This window comes from Athalia rosae, chromosome 4 (assembly GCF_917208135.1).
Source record: "Athalia rosae chromosome 4, iyAthRosa1.1, whole genome shotgun sequence".
Classification (NCBI taxonomy): Eukaryota; Metazoa; Arthropoda; class Insecta; order Hymenoptera; family Athaliidae; genus Athalia; species Athalia rosae.
Window position 1 is genome coordinate 2520694 of NC_064029.1, and position 14585 is coordinate 2535278.

The following is a 14585-nucleotide window of genomic DNA, read 5'->3' on the forward strand; positions in this document are numbered from 1 at the left end:
TGTCGTATCGTCTCCACGTAACTTGGTATAAATTTAACTGTACCTAATAATGAAGGATTGGATAATTAGACAATCCTAACTCATTTACGTATACAACGCCGATGAATTAAACGCATTTGAAATAGTAATATGTCGTATCAAAAACAGTAGAAGTCGCGATCATGATTTTCCCGCTCAGTAGGTGTGGAGCGCTTGCGCGGCGACAAGTTGGGGTCCAACTTCGAATCGCCTTGTTCCTCTCCGTGTCTCACTGTGAGTTTGACTGTACCTAATAATACCGAATCCTGAATGTTGTCATAAATAACCAAAGGATTCTGCCTCAATCCCGTATATAACGCCGCTGAATTAAACGCATGAAAAATTTCGGTATGTCGTATTAGTCTATGCAAGTCGCGAGATCTAGCGCGCCTTCACTTTGCCCCTGATTGGTGCGGCCATATTGTAATAATAATACCGAGCTATTGCGCGGCGACGCCATTCCTACGTTGAACTTTGAGAAGTCTAGTTGTTCTCCGTATCTCGCTGTGAATTTGACTGGACCTAATAATACCGAATCCCGTGTCTTGTCATAAATCACCGAAGGATTCTGTCTCAATCCCGTGTATAACGCCGCTGAATTAAACGCATGAAAAATGGCGGTATGTCGTATTTGTCGGTGCAAAGTCGCGTGATCCAGCGCGCCGCTACGCGGCCCCTGATTGGTCCGCTTAGTAGAACAAGGGAGCTAGTATCAGTACAGAGCGCTTCCCCACGACGCAAGTTCAACATTAAACTTCGGACTATCTGCTTCGTCTCCGCTAAATTCGTTGCTAATTCTAATCATGCGCTGTAATATCAGATCTTAAGACCAGTGACAAATGGGCACACAGTGATTTAAACAATCCTATCTCATCTGGGTGTAAAATTGGCTTAATAAAACTTGTAACAGTGGTGATGCAGGACGCAACAAGTCGAGCCGGTAGCCATTGTGAATCATTTTTGAATTCTTGTCGCAACTCGAGTATCTCCGCGGTGTACTTAAAGTGCATAATCAGTGCATACAAATGGCTGGAAGCATTAGCACCAGATCTCCACGCTTCTGGCTACATGAATTAGTGAGTTTTGATCTTATTAATTTTTTCTCAATTTCTTTGCATCGGAATTGTATGCCGCTAGAGGTCGGACGCCCTTGACTCGACTTGTTACGATTGGTTCACCCGTTCAAACTGCTTCAAAACAAAAACTCGCGCGTCGCGTAAATATTTTGAATTGGGGTTAACATTCTTTTGTTTCTAACCGTTGGTTTTCATATTTGTTGGCGTCTGTGGTGCAGTTGTTTTCGCTTATTCGGAGTTTACTGTGCATTAGTGGACCGAATAGAGTAACAAATAATAATTTTCGCTCAGTTCCTTGCGGTAATTAGAAGACCGGGCATAAATACGACGGCGGTATATGCGACTTTTATTCTACTGACTAATTTGATTCAGAACCGCAGTATTTATATGTTTTTTATTATGCATTACAGAACCCAGAGTCCGCAGGACACAGCAGGGAAAAATCTCAAAGCTACCTAACCTGTTCAGTAGACTTCGGAAAGAAAAATGCAGGTGATTCTAAAATTGGATCGTTTTTAGGCTAATTGTTACGGAATTCCTTGATTCGTGTTGCTTGTGTATGTAAAGTGAGTTATAACGAAAGTTTCAACATTTTGTTTTAGATAATACTGTTCTCGCTGGGTGATCTCGGTAATTGGAATTTTCCGAAAGAATCCGATAGTTAGTCCAACCGGATGTCTAATATTCGCAAGACTCAGGAAAAATTGGTGAGTTTGATAGTTGAATTTTTTTATCTCATTCTTTCAAAATTTTGAAATTCTTTATTCTGATTTTTGAAATTCGTTATTACAGACAATCGTTTCTACTGCATCCGATGTAGTCACCTCGTCCATAGCTGATCATCGATCATCCACATAAAGTGGGAAATCTTGGTAATTAAAATTTTCCACAACTATTTATTTCCTTTGATTCACAAATTTTTGATCCTCATTATTCATGGTTTTTTCCTTGCCATTTTGTAGCATCGTTCTTCGTGGGAGCATCTCATCCATACAACGTTTCAACCTACTACACAGCTATAGCCATCAGGGAGGCAGAGACATCCAGGTAAAATCCAAGACCCCCAAGACCTGGGAACCGGCTAGGGTCCGGTCTTGGTGCTGGCAGCGATGGTGAGTCCCAGCACTCAAAGTTCCTCGACTTCTTTGCCAGCTCACACGATGGTGAACGCTGGCATCGGGTCGTTGTATTTTATATTGTGTCATTCCTCTGTTCCCTTTTTGTAAAATGGCGTGGCGGTACCCTGAATTGCAATTTTATTAGATCAGGTAATTGTAGGGTTGGTTGCTGTTGAGCATAGCGCACGTGCACCCTTTAGCGTCAAACATATAAAACTCTTCCTTGAAATTAATCAGTCAAAAAACCAATGAATGATTAAGTCAGTCAGTCAGTTTATTAATTAGTCAATCAGTTATTTGAGCAATCAGTCAACTATTAGTTCATCGAATATGAACTATTCAGATAAATCACATCTTAGATAAATTTAAGTGCAAGAGTGTGCAGCTCATAGGCAACGGTAAAGGCCGTCGTTCAATCGACTCTCGCGTTTTATAAATTTCCTATAATTTTCGGTGACCGATCTCGTTTGCGTCGATCACTGATCAGTAATAAAATTTTGTCGTGCGAATAATGGTCATTACCATAGATTCAGCTTTTTCAGGTACATCAGGAATTGACTTGGATAGCTTCCGCGAGTAGTCAGAATTCATTTAGTCTCAATTTAATGATCAGCCATCAGCTGAATCAATTTTGAATTCGATCTCTATATTTTTTTATCTATTTGCATGTTTAAAATTTCAATTCTTTCAACTCAATTTTGATCAAACTTGAACCCGTCTTTAGGTACCGATAAGTAAATTCACTAGAACTATAACAGGATGTCTAATCATTTCAGGAATTTTCTTCCCTTACACACAATTTTCAGCCCTTAACTTTTTCTTGCTTAATGAATATTATATGAGATTAATTAATCTCATTTTCTTACTGATGATATTTACTCAAGAGTAAATTTACTAAATTCATCTAAAGATCATTAATGTTTTTTAAATTTCGGCCAGATAGCAAACACACCTTTTCTCAAAATTTAAATAAATTACGGCTTCGGCCGGGGCATGGGCAGCCTTTATATTTCTACACACACAACAGGTCAACAGTAAGTTTTTTGAACGAGATACCACGGCAATGAATGTGAGATGTGAGTGAGACGAAATTCTCGGTGCGCCGGCGCAAGTATGAATTGGGGTTTTCGTCAGTAAAATCATTTCTTGGATAATTATAGGTGAAAGGCAGGTATAGGTAAATTCATGCATCGCGAGGGCATTTATAAGCAGTGTGTATGTGAATAATAGTTTTAACCGTTGGGTGGGATGTGGGCTCCACAAAATGGGTAGGCAAGAAATCGGAAGCGCAACTTTTCTTTCCACAGCAATTCCAAGTGATCAATTGAGTAGAGTTAATCAAATTGCGTTAGCTAATTTTCTGCAACATTTTATTTGACATTTTTCTAATAATTTTTTTCGTGTTGTCTTTTAGATCTCTTTTCTGAGATCTGATAGATATTTTTCCTTCCCAACCAAACAATTCCAATTAGATTGAGTTTTTATCTTTCCTGTAATATTTGGGGTCACTTGGAATGGGCGAAATGCGTCCGCCTTGCTCTCCGTACCAGCCGTGGTGCATGGAAGTGAGGTGGACGTTGAGCTCGAAGACTTCGCGTCGAAGAGGATCGCCGACCGCCACGTCAAAAATTTGTAAACCCTTCCCCTTTCCTCTCCCAAATGCTAATTGGAATAGGAGGATGCGATTAAAAATTGCATTTCTTCGATTTCCATTAGCATGAATATTCCAACTCCGACGCTGCTCGCGCGGGTATAGCGCGAGGACGAGGAATCGCATGTTATGTATTAGTATATGTATGTATTTCATTTTTTGTATGCGTGACTTGCCATCTTGCAAGGCGCATTAAAAACTTGACTTGAGAGATTTTTTTTCAGGGATTTAAAGTGAAATAAAAACCCAAGTTTCGTCGCTGCTGCTCGTATGCGCGCGAACTTGGCGCTTAAAACATTTATTGCAACGCTTTATGCGTTTTAAACCCAACAACCGAAAAATTGTAAGGAATCAAGTACTATCGCACCTTTTTGTGCGTGGTATTTGACTTCCACGGGATTATTTGTCAGATACTAATCAACATTTTACCTTCCAGATTAATAAATTTTCTTACAGGTCCTAATCATTATTTCTTATTTTCAGTTTGATTACTAATGAAAATTTTCTTACAGATGTTAGGTTTTAGTCTTTACTTTTATTGTTAATCAGATCTTATTCACAGGCTGTCCCTGGCTACTAATATGCAGTCTGCTTTCTGATTTCAGGATCCGAAGTCTCGGAAAACTCTCCAAGTTTTCTTACAGATCCTGGATGTCATCGTACTAATCAAATGTTGTTCGCAGGCTGTCCCTGGCTACTAATATGCAGTTTGCTTTCTGATTTCAGGATCCGAAGTCTCGGAAAACTCTCCAAGTTTTCTTACAGATCCTGGATGTCATCGTACTAATCAAATTTTGTTCGCAGGCTGTCCCTGGCTACTAATATGCAGTTTGCTTTCTGATTTCAGGAATCAGCACCTCGTATACCTTCTACTTCAATATCTAATTTGGGAAATCGGACGGATCGTCATCGCCTCAAAGGGTTCATAACATTTTAAATTTCTGTTTCAGTAATCAGAAGAATACTTCTCGGATTGTGGAGGTCGTGGCGTACATCAGGATCCAGAAATTTTGGCAGCTGAAATTATTTTACCTAGCAACGATCATTTTTTATCTTTACAGAAACTTTCTCTCTATATGCTAATGATATGTTTGTTACACTTGTTTGTATGTTTCAGATCTCGAGTTTAATCAATTAATTGACAAATGATTTCTCTCTTTTCAGCAATGGTACCGTTGCAACCCATATATTTCTTACTGTTTTATGCTATTGATTATTTGTTTGATAATGATGTTTACTTATAAGATGATTGAGAATGATGATGTTTATCTATTTGTCTGTTGTGTTTCGTGTTTCATGTCATTTATGTAGTGTTTCATGTACGTACATGTTTTGTGTGTAACTTTGTGTAATTGACTTGCGCAAGTTTTAATTGGCCATATATCCATAAGATTTTTATTCATGCAATGTTCGTCTATCTGTGTCATTCATAATGCAAATGCCATGTCTAAATTTAAGACCACTGTGTATTACCACGTCTTTATTATGATATAAAGTATTTGTTATATCTTTTTTTTTTCTATTTGTATGTTCCAGATTTTTCTTTGCCAGATGCGGGAAGCTGAGCTGCTAGTGGTTTGCATAGGGCTCTCGGCACAGTATGTAGAATATATAATGTATTACATATTCTACAAACTGTACTTTTGGCGATCGTTCCACTTGGGAAAAAAATCGAAACGAGCCGAGGACGCTACCTCATTTAAGGTGGTTTGGAAACGCGTCATTCCAGGTGGTTCTAATTGCTGATACTATGGCCCTAAAAATTGTATCTCGGTACAGAAATAAATTTTATACTCAGGTGTAATATATCAATGTATATTCAAACTTCACAAAATTACATTATCATTTAGGTGTGTCGAACGTGAAGCAAACATTCACCAATTGATTCATACATCCGTGACTCTTACACAAGGGTTGTTCCAGAGGACGATGGCCCCCATTGTTGTGTCTAAAAGATTTTGCCTTGAAAATTGATTGTCCACGCACGTTAAACTTGTTATTATAGTTCTGAATTATCTGTGAACAATTTTCTGTTGTTTCAGAAGTGGCAGTGGAGTCGATCATTTATCATTTACATATTCAAAACAATCCTATATTTCCCTCGCATCCCAGAAGATAAATACGGAAATGATGTCCCTGGTTGTAACCGGTTGATTTATCAATGATCACATGAATTGCGGTCGTTAAGCACCCCTAACTGTAATTTCGAGGAGGGTTTCAGGTGCTGCTAGTTCAAAATACTGGTTGGCGGGTCCAGTGAGTGAGCGAGTGAGCGTATGCTCGTGGGATCTTGCTTGCTACGGAAGCTAACGATGGGGACATCTACTGACTTCGAGTCTGCGTTCCCAACTGCATCGCGGCATCCACTGATCGTATATGTACATTTTATACGTTCATGGTCCGTAAGTATAGGAGCAGCAGTGATTAGCGGGGCTATAGGGTTTGAAATTTCACATACCCACGTGGAAATTAGGGTTTGTTTGAAAACATCCGAGGAAAAACTACAACAAACTCGTCATGGACACTCCAGTACTTTCAGAAAAGCAACAAAAAAAGGCATTATCTGGAAAGAAGGCCCCGATTAAAGGATTGAGAAACCTCTTGGCTCAACCATACGAATTTCATTGGTATAATATCTCCAATCTTGTTGAAAATCGTCTGTATATTACAACCCTAAAAGAGGAGAATGATGAAAATCTTTTTTTCATAGGCCAAATGTAGACAATGAGAAAAGCAACGAGTTGAAACTCTTATTGGAATTGTAAGGCCAATTATAATACTCACAAACTGTTGACAAGCAAAGAAAATCTAGTTACTTAGTATCATTGTTTTGACAGATTAATGCCAGCTATCAAACGATCGCCAGTTGGTATTCCATGGGCACATCTAAACAGGTTGAAAAAGACGGAAAGACAAGCAGCCCGTATGGAAGCACGGTCCAAGCTAGGCAATGTATCACCTGATACAAACATCTTGTGAGTTTTATCAATTATCAAAATTCATCCTTCACAAGCAGATAGGCAAAGTACAATGAATATGCACTTTGAAAATACGATGAACATGTACTTCAAAAGTTGTCAGTCGTACAGTTGTGCAACATCTGTATGGAATATAGCAAATTTTTCTCAAATCTCTTGAATTTTCTTGCAGAAAAAGTATTGTCATGGGTGTGAATGAAGTAACACGATTATTGGAAAACGATGATGCTTCGTGTATATTATTAGAGGCCAAGGTAGAGCCTATGTTCCTTATAAAGCATATCGTGAGCATGGCAGAGTCCAAAAATGTACCAGCTCTGCTCATACCCTTTCTCAAAACTACAACGCTTAAAACAATTGGCTTTGCCTCTGCTGCCATTGCTCTGAAGGTGAGTGACAATTCCTTGGCGGTGCCCCTTTTTAATTTAGGTTTAACCAAAACCTGATATTGGTTGTAGAAGGTAGTAGCTGAATCAGAGGGGCATCACTTTCATAAATTGTACAAAAAAATAGTTGTTTTGGCAAACAACATTCCTAAAAATAATCCTATAAAACTGGATTTTGAAGAACAAAGTGTAACTCTGGAAGAAACTACAATGATAACTAACGATAATAATGAACAAACGGTAGCAACTAAAGGTTCATTCGTACTGTCCGAGGATGTGTACAAGTACAGAACTTCGCGTAAAGAAAGGGCTTTTGTGCCTAATCTTGGAGTAGAATATGAAGTAGATATTCAGAAGTTGGATGGTGATTTTATTAAGATAGATGATGAGTTAGGATCTGCAGTTGCCAGTGAAAGGAAATCGAGGTACGTCGATATTCATCGGAAAACTGGTAGCAATTATTCAAAAATAAAAAGCAATACTGCGCGATTAGCTAGAAATGCATCTCTGATTAAAAATCCAGAGTCTTCCAAATCACCTAGTGATCAGGTATGCCCTATGGAGACAGAATGTTCAAGCAAACTGCAATCTGAAGTCCTCGATGTTGATGAAAAAACTTTGTCAGATTCTATCGTTCCAAAATCAAATGCTTCAATTAAGAAACGCAATAAGCAATTCAAATATCAATCTCTCAAGATAAAACGAATTCAGGGTAACCCCAAACGGATTAAAGCAACAAAAATTTCTAAGACTAAAAAAAGATGAAATATTTTTCGAAGTCCAGTACATTTACTTTTCACTGTGTCTATCAGATACAATGAAGTTAAGTTTTATGAGATATGAACCAGCAAATATCTGAATTTGCAATCACCATAGTCAATTGCAAATAAAAACAATCGTTCATTTTGGTTGGTAAATGATATATTAAGATCAGACAATACAATAATAAATGTGAGTTACCTGAATATGACTTAAAAATTTTCTTATCACTGACTAGATCCTACCAATTTTTATTGATACACTTACGAGTCTGTTTTGAAAAATTGAAAAAAAGTTTACACAACAATCTTATAAATAACATTACATTCAACGGAATAGTATCTTTGGCACTTATTTATGGCTTTCATAAGTTTAAGAAGAACCAGTCGGGCAATTTTTACTTGTTTTGAGTGTATGACCAGATTGATATGGAACAGTTGTATCAATTGGTGACATTGATACGCATTGGAATTCCTTATGATCGTTGATCAAAAATTTTATGGTTTGCTCAGGAAAATACGGCTATATTGTTTTTTTTTTTTTTTTTCAATTTCATACAATATAATCCGAATATTTTTGCTAGACACAATGACTAGTATTTAAGCGAAACATTGTGACACCTGATATCGCAGAACCATATTCCCAAGAATGTCGCTATGGCAAAGTCAGATCTAAAACGGCTAGATTTTTTTCCCGTATAACTACAAAAATTCATTGCTTTGGGCAAGAAGTCCAGTTGTAGTGCATATTATTTTTGCATACCCTTACCCTTATTTTCAACTATACGCAACAATTGGGCGATGAATCATAATGAATGCCATTAAATATTTGCCGCAGTTGGAATTGAAATGCATTTCTTAAAAAAACCAGATTCTTCTCATGGATTGTTTGATTTAATAAAAATTAATTCACCTTTCGTTGATTTCTAAAGTTTTAGTTTCGATGTATTTCTTCCTGCTGCCAATATAAATTTCCAAAAGCGAATCCCATCCAAATGACTGGATAATTTATATCTGGATAGTCATATTCTGTACAAATATATTTCTACCTTTGTTGCTCGCTTTGCAACTCAAAAGTGCGTGTGTGTGTCAGCGTTGATTGATTGAATATGCAAACCTGGTGCATACTTGAACTCATACTTTTATTGGGTCACGTATTATTGTATGGTCACATGATACTAAAACTTGCGCTAAAACACTGTGCTGATCACACTCTTCAAAACATCTAAAGTACTCTTAAATATTAATAAAAGCTCTTAATCAAATGTACAATGGTTATGTATCACGTCTTTCAAGTACACTAAGTAAGTTACACCTCGAACATGTATTCGGTGAACATCATAGCAACTAATACCTCGTTTTCAACAGTCAGTCTTAGCAAAACCTTAATGTGTAGGCGTAGGTTAATCATTGTCTTTCGAGGCTTTGCTGACTAAGTTGTTCGCTCTGATTCATGATAATTACTTCAATGATCAAACGGACAGCCTCTGAAACATGCGAAGATTGAACTATACCAAACAGACAAACAGTGGCTGAATTCTGGAAAAAACTAAACTACCAATTATATCATCAACTCACCAGTTGTTGATATTTTTGGCTCATGTTTTTACCCTAGGACCCATTTTCATGAAGCCATTTCGTGACTTTCCATTTCTCAAATGACCATTACTCCTCCCTTTACGACTTTCAAATAATACATCGTCAGAATCTGTATCGGATTCTGATAGCATCATTTTATTGTGCGTCGAAACTGTCAATGTGTTGAAAATAATGTTATTAGAAAATTGATGGATAAGCATTCAAACTAAAAGAAAGACTCACATGAACTTGTTTCATCTTCCGGTTCTCCTTGAAGAAGAGAGTAGCGCGCTGGTTTTTTTTTAGGCCTACTTGAACGCCGTTTACCAAGGCATACTCGTTGCATTAAGCATAATAGTCCCCATATACAGCCCACCCAGCATGTCACCAATGAGAGTAGAGCTATTATGACGTATAAAATGCTCCAATCTGTAAACCAAAAATTGAACGTTATTTCGAATGTTTTCATTCTAAAATTTTGAAGCTACTTAGATCTTGAAACTCTACAGTCAGACTAGACAACAAAATTTGAACTTACCACAGTTGGATTCACCATTGCCAAAATATTTTTGAATCAAATTCTGCATCCAAAAGGCTTCACACAGGCACTGTCTACTTTCTTGATCGCAGACCCCATGTCCTATCAAATTTGTTTTATTTTAAATAGAAAAAGAGAAAAGCAAGGAGTTCTCAGTATCTTATAAATTTACCTGAACAGTTGTTTTGGCAAATAGCAGTTTCCACACTAGATACCGATAACTGCAGCAGACCGGAATCTTGCGCTAGCTTTTCTCTCAATCTTTGAACAACTTCTGGTCCAGTTAGCACAGACTTCCCTCCATCTTTATCAACATAAAACACTAGAACAGCTCTACCTGTGCGAGGCTCTGCTCTTAAATTGCGTACCACGATGTTTGCTCCGTCATGAAGCAGCATTTGGAGTTTCACAATCAAAGAATCTTTTTGAGATTTTGTAAGGAGTCGTACCTCTACGTTCAAAGTCAACTCGACCAGGTTCAGTAAATGGGGATCTGTAAATGTCAAAATTACGTTTCATTGAGATTAGATCTCAGATAATTAAATGCCACATAGACTTGAAACAACTAAGAACCATTTCCATACCTGGTTTCACGATTACTGATACTGTATCTTCGCTGTTTAATCCTTGATCATCGGTAACTTTTAAGCTGAACACATAACGGCCAGGTACAACATCGGATAACTAGTGAAATGAAATTTTATGATTATTGAAAGTGGGATAACGAAATGAACAATATTTTACTATTGGTATAGAATTCATTTTTCTGATCCTTGAAACATGTCGTATGAACTGAATATTTCGATGGTTGACCACAATTTTATATCTGTGGGAGAAAAGATTTCCCAAATTAGATCAAACTACATAAAATAACTGAGCAGTTTCGCACCATTAGAATTGGAGACTGGTCAGTTCCTTCTAGGACAGTACCAATAGCCAGACTAGTTGGGTCTCTGGTCCACAGCCACTGTTTTATCCTGAGATCGTCAGTAGACAATGATCCATTGATCACTATTATATTGATAGGTTCCACAACAACTTGATCGCCTCCAGCATTAGCTTTTGGCGCAGCGTTTTTGTCTGATAGTTGAAAATCGGGAATATTGAGCTGTTGTTTCCAGAGATTACTGCTCAGATCTTATGATATTCATCAGGTTGAATATTGTGATACTCACTTTGTGTGACAGTGACTGTGATAGTATCTGAATCTTTGTTACCATCTTCATCAACGACAGTCAGTTTGAAAGTATATTCCCCTTTTGTCAGCCCAGTTATATTAGTTACAGATTCATTTGCAGCAGCAAAAGTTACTTGGTTCGGACCACTGAAAATCAATCAGTAATAATATGAATTTCTGAGTAATGCTTTTGAGACAAGTGAAGTGCTAGTAAGATATTTATGAGCAAATTGAAATTCAATCATACTTTATTTGCTCCCACGAATATGCTGCTATCTTGTTGTCGTCTTTGCTTTTGTTCCCGTTTAGTGTTGTGCGCGTCTCAGGCAAAGCGATAATTATATCCTCACCAGCGTCAGCTAAAATGTGAACACATCTCATAAAATGATTATAACTCGTACATGCATCGCTTTCTGTGTTTGTTCTGAACTTGAGAAACATTTTAAGAATGACGCAATCCATATCAAGACGAATTGTTCTTGACTTACCATTAGGGGGTTTGTTGGTCGGCGGTTTTACAAAAACATGAACTTCCGCAGTAGAGGATTGTTCAGATTCATCAGTTACCTTCAAAACGAACGTATACATTCCCTCCTCTAAATTTGACAATTCTAAGTATTGAGTTCGGGTGTACTGCATGTCTGCAACTTTGTTTTGATTGATTGGGCTCTTTGTCCATTCCCAGCTGACAATGCCTCTATCATCTGTACTCAAGTTTCCATTTAGAGTGATGGTGTTTTGAGGTAAATGAATGATGATATCCTGACCAGCATTCGCACTTGGGGGATAGTCAATTTCTTTCAACACTGTTATATTAGCTGTTGTAAAATTGGTGACGTGGTCTGAATCCTCGACCGTCAATCTGGAAGATAAGAAATTATCATTCCACAAAATCAGAGTCTTTTGACCTGACGAATAGAAAAATCAAAAGAATCTCAACTTGAATGTATAATTTCCGGCAATTAAATTATTCAATTGGACTATGGAAGTATCGAGAGGCTGACGTTGATATCCGATAGGGCCCTGTTGTAACTCCCAGCGATACAAAGTGATTTTATCATCGTCTGTACTTGCGGAACCATCTAGCACAGCACCTGTGTTCGGTAGTTTGACCACTTGTGATGCGGGTGAAATCACGGCGATTGGTGCCTGATTTACTCGTTGGGCTAGATATGCAACAGAAGCATGTATATTTATAGTCTGAACAATCAATACCTCGCTATGCAATAACTGGATTGAAATTGAAGACCAGAATGTGTATCGAAGCATATTTACGTGGTAAGACACTGACGTTGGCGTACGCTTCTCCATAGGCGTTAGGACTACTCACGGCAACTTTAAACATATACAAGCCTTCAGAAAGGTGACTCAATTTAACTGTCATGCGATTTTGATCCTCCATATCTCCAGATTGGCCATCTGGTTGACTAAGCAGACTCCAGACATAATTATAATTTTCATCGGCCTGGTCGGTAGCAACAGTATATGCAGATAATGTGACCTCGTTCTCAGGAAGTCGGACTTCTTTTGATACAGCTTTGACTAATAGTTGCTTCAATGGCGGTTTAACAGATGTGCTGGACTGTTTAGTCAACTTGGCTTGACCGATATTTGTAGTTACTGTCTGCTCAAAGGGTTCAGGCTCATTGATTAGCTTGCAATCTCCTTGAGAATTAAGAAAATGAAAATTTTCAGATCTTCTTATCTTTGCCAAAACTAGTTTCATGCATGGAAAAAACTGTTAGGATTACCTTGTCTGTTTCTTTCATAACCCAAGACGCAATGACAGATAGACTTCTCATCCTGTTTCATACAAATTTCATTTTCACCGCAATCCTGTATCGTAGTCTCACAAAGTGTACCCTCTGATCTGTACGTAAATTCATTTTGCTCCGCACCATCCATCAAATAGGCACTAGACAGGACAAACATACTTCATGTAATGGAAAATTGCAAGCAAATGCCAGCCAAATAAGATTTGTTTATTAAGCAGTGTTCAAATATAAATTCGATTTTATATCTAACTTACTTTGCATCGTCATTAATGTTCAGCCAATCGCTCCATGGGCCATTGTCCTTAACTGGCCTAACCAACACCATACTAGGTGGTGGCCCATTTGCATTAGCTTTGTCAGGCCGAATGAGCGGAGTGCATAGGACATTACTTACACATTGGACATGATAGCAGGTATCATTGTGCATCAAAATTATGTTGCAACTTGGTCGCTTGCAGCATGTTAGGATGCATTGTTCAATTCCGGTCACTTTTATTTCTCGGAAAATACCGGAACTCAAATTACCTCGCGGTGTAAAACCTTTGTATTCGTAAGGATGAAGGCCTGGACATGTTGGTTGCCAGTCTTGATCCAATTCAGAAACTTGACTAGATGAAATTTTAAGGCATAGGATGAGCGACAGCAAGCTTACCAGGGCCTTCATTGTTTCACAACTATAACCCAAGAAAAATAATAGCCACATCAGCAACTGTTGAAACTTATATCACAATATGTTATTGTAGGAGTTAGTACGATAATTTCCCATCCAATCAATATACATCAACAGTATAGTATATCAATATTTTATGTCGACAAGTATGCATTTATCTTCTAAGAGAATACTACAGTAATCTTACACCTGTCTGATCAATCACAAGGTAACATATGTATATTGGTCGAACGCTTAGTTGTTAACAAAAACTGATCCTAAGAAGGAATATCGAGCGGGAAGTAGTTTCCTAAGATGCACTCACTGCTTCAAACTCTTGACACATAGTCACGATCAGAAATATAGAAACTACAAATTGAAGTGTGTGTGGTATAAATATAATTAAAAGTAATGCCAAGAAACTTTGTCACTAAACATAGTTTAGAGACAGGATAAAGTAGGGTTAGTCTCACCAGCATATGGTACCTCATGGAATATTTATGAATTAATATGCAAAACAGTCGGCCGGCGATTACTTTAATATATTTCATTTCCCTAATACCCAGATGTTACTCGAATACTCTTTGCATAAATTAAGAGGATGTTATTATCACTATTTAATCAGTCAACATGAGGGTTTTATCAGTTATCACACTTCCTCAACCCGCTCTAGAGTCCCGGTTTGATAATTTAGCTTTCACCGTGATTGTTTATGGCAAAATTCTACTTACTTATAATGGGAATTTGTAGCTCATTAGTTAACACTTCGGTCAAATGATTCAATATTCCAATCAGCGTCTCAACAAATAAAACGTCATGTTTGACAGATCTTCACTCACGTTGTCGTCTGACGACTCTTTCGTCTGCTATGACAGCTGCGTTG

General features: G+C 37.7%; 2 protein-coding genes and 1 long non-coding RNA gene across 4 annotated transcripts; 2 read left to right on the top strand and 1 right to left on the bottom strand.

Annotated features, from left to right (window-relative positions):
- The first annotated feature begins 41 nt into the window (after positions 1 to 41).
- Positions 42 to 5517, top strand: LOC125500788. The gene is made up of 5 exons (XR_007278260.1): positions 42 to 1094; positions 1505 to 1586; positions 1697 to 1801; positions 1887 to 1966; positions 2057 to 5517. It is a non-coding gene; the product is annotated as an uncharacterized LOC125500788 (long non-coding RNA).
- A 22-nt stretch (positions 5518 to 5539) lies between these two features.
- On the top strand, positions 5540 to 8543 carry LOC105690320. Its single transcript, XM_012408029.3, has 5 exons — positions 5540 to 6490; positions 6574 to 6624; positions 6701 to 6838; positions 7014 to 7230; positions 7300 to 8543. Exons 1-5 carry the CDS (start codon positions 6381 to 6383, stop codon positions 7990 to 7992), a joined length of 1209 nt encoding a protein of 402 aa, XP_012263452.2. The 5' UTR covers positions 5540 to 6380; the 3' UTR covers positions 7993 to 8543.
- On the bottom strand, positions 8131 to 14578 carry LOC105690318 (dyslexia-associated protein KIAA0319-like protein). Of its 2 annotated transcripts, none has more exons than XM_012408027.3 (15): positions 14434 to 14578; positions 13308 to 13727; positions 13030 to 13193; positions 12554 to 12943; positions 12219 to 12444; positions 11767 to 12140; positions 11526 to 11637; positions 11277 to 11425; positions 10991 to 11181; positions 10686 to 10785; positions 10274 to 10594; positions 10102 to 10203; positions 9807 to 9992; positions 9564 to 9735; positions 8131 to 9472 (listed from the first exon to the last, which is right to left on the bottom strand). In XM_012408027.3, exons 2-14 carry the CDS (start codon positions 13715 to 13717, stop codon positions 9584 to 9586), a joined length of 2877 nt encoding a protein of 958 aa, XP_012263450.2. In that variant the 5' UTR covers positions 13718 to 13727; positions 14434 to 14578; the 3' UTR covers positions 8131 to 9472; positions 9564 to 9583. The 2 variants fall into 2 exon arrangements, with proteins under 2 accessions (XP_012263450.2, XP_048510880.1); XM_048654923.1 differs by lacking the exon at positions 14434 to 14578 and adding an exon at positions 14176 to 14323.
- Between the last annotated feature and the right edge of the window lie 7 nt (positions 14579 to 14585).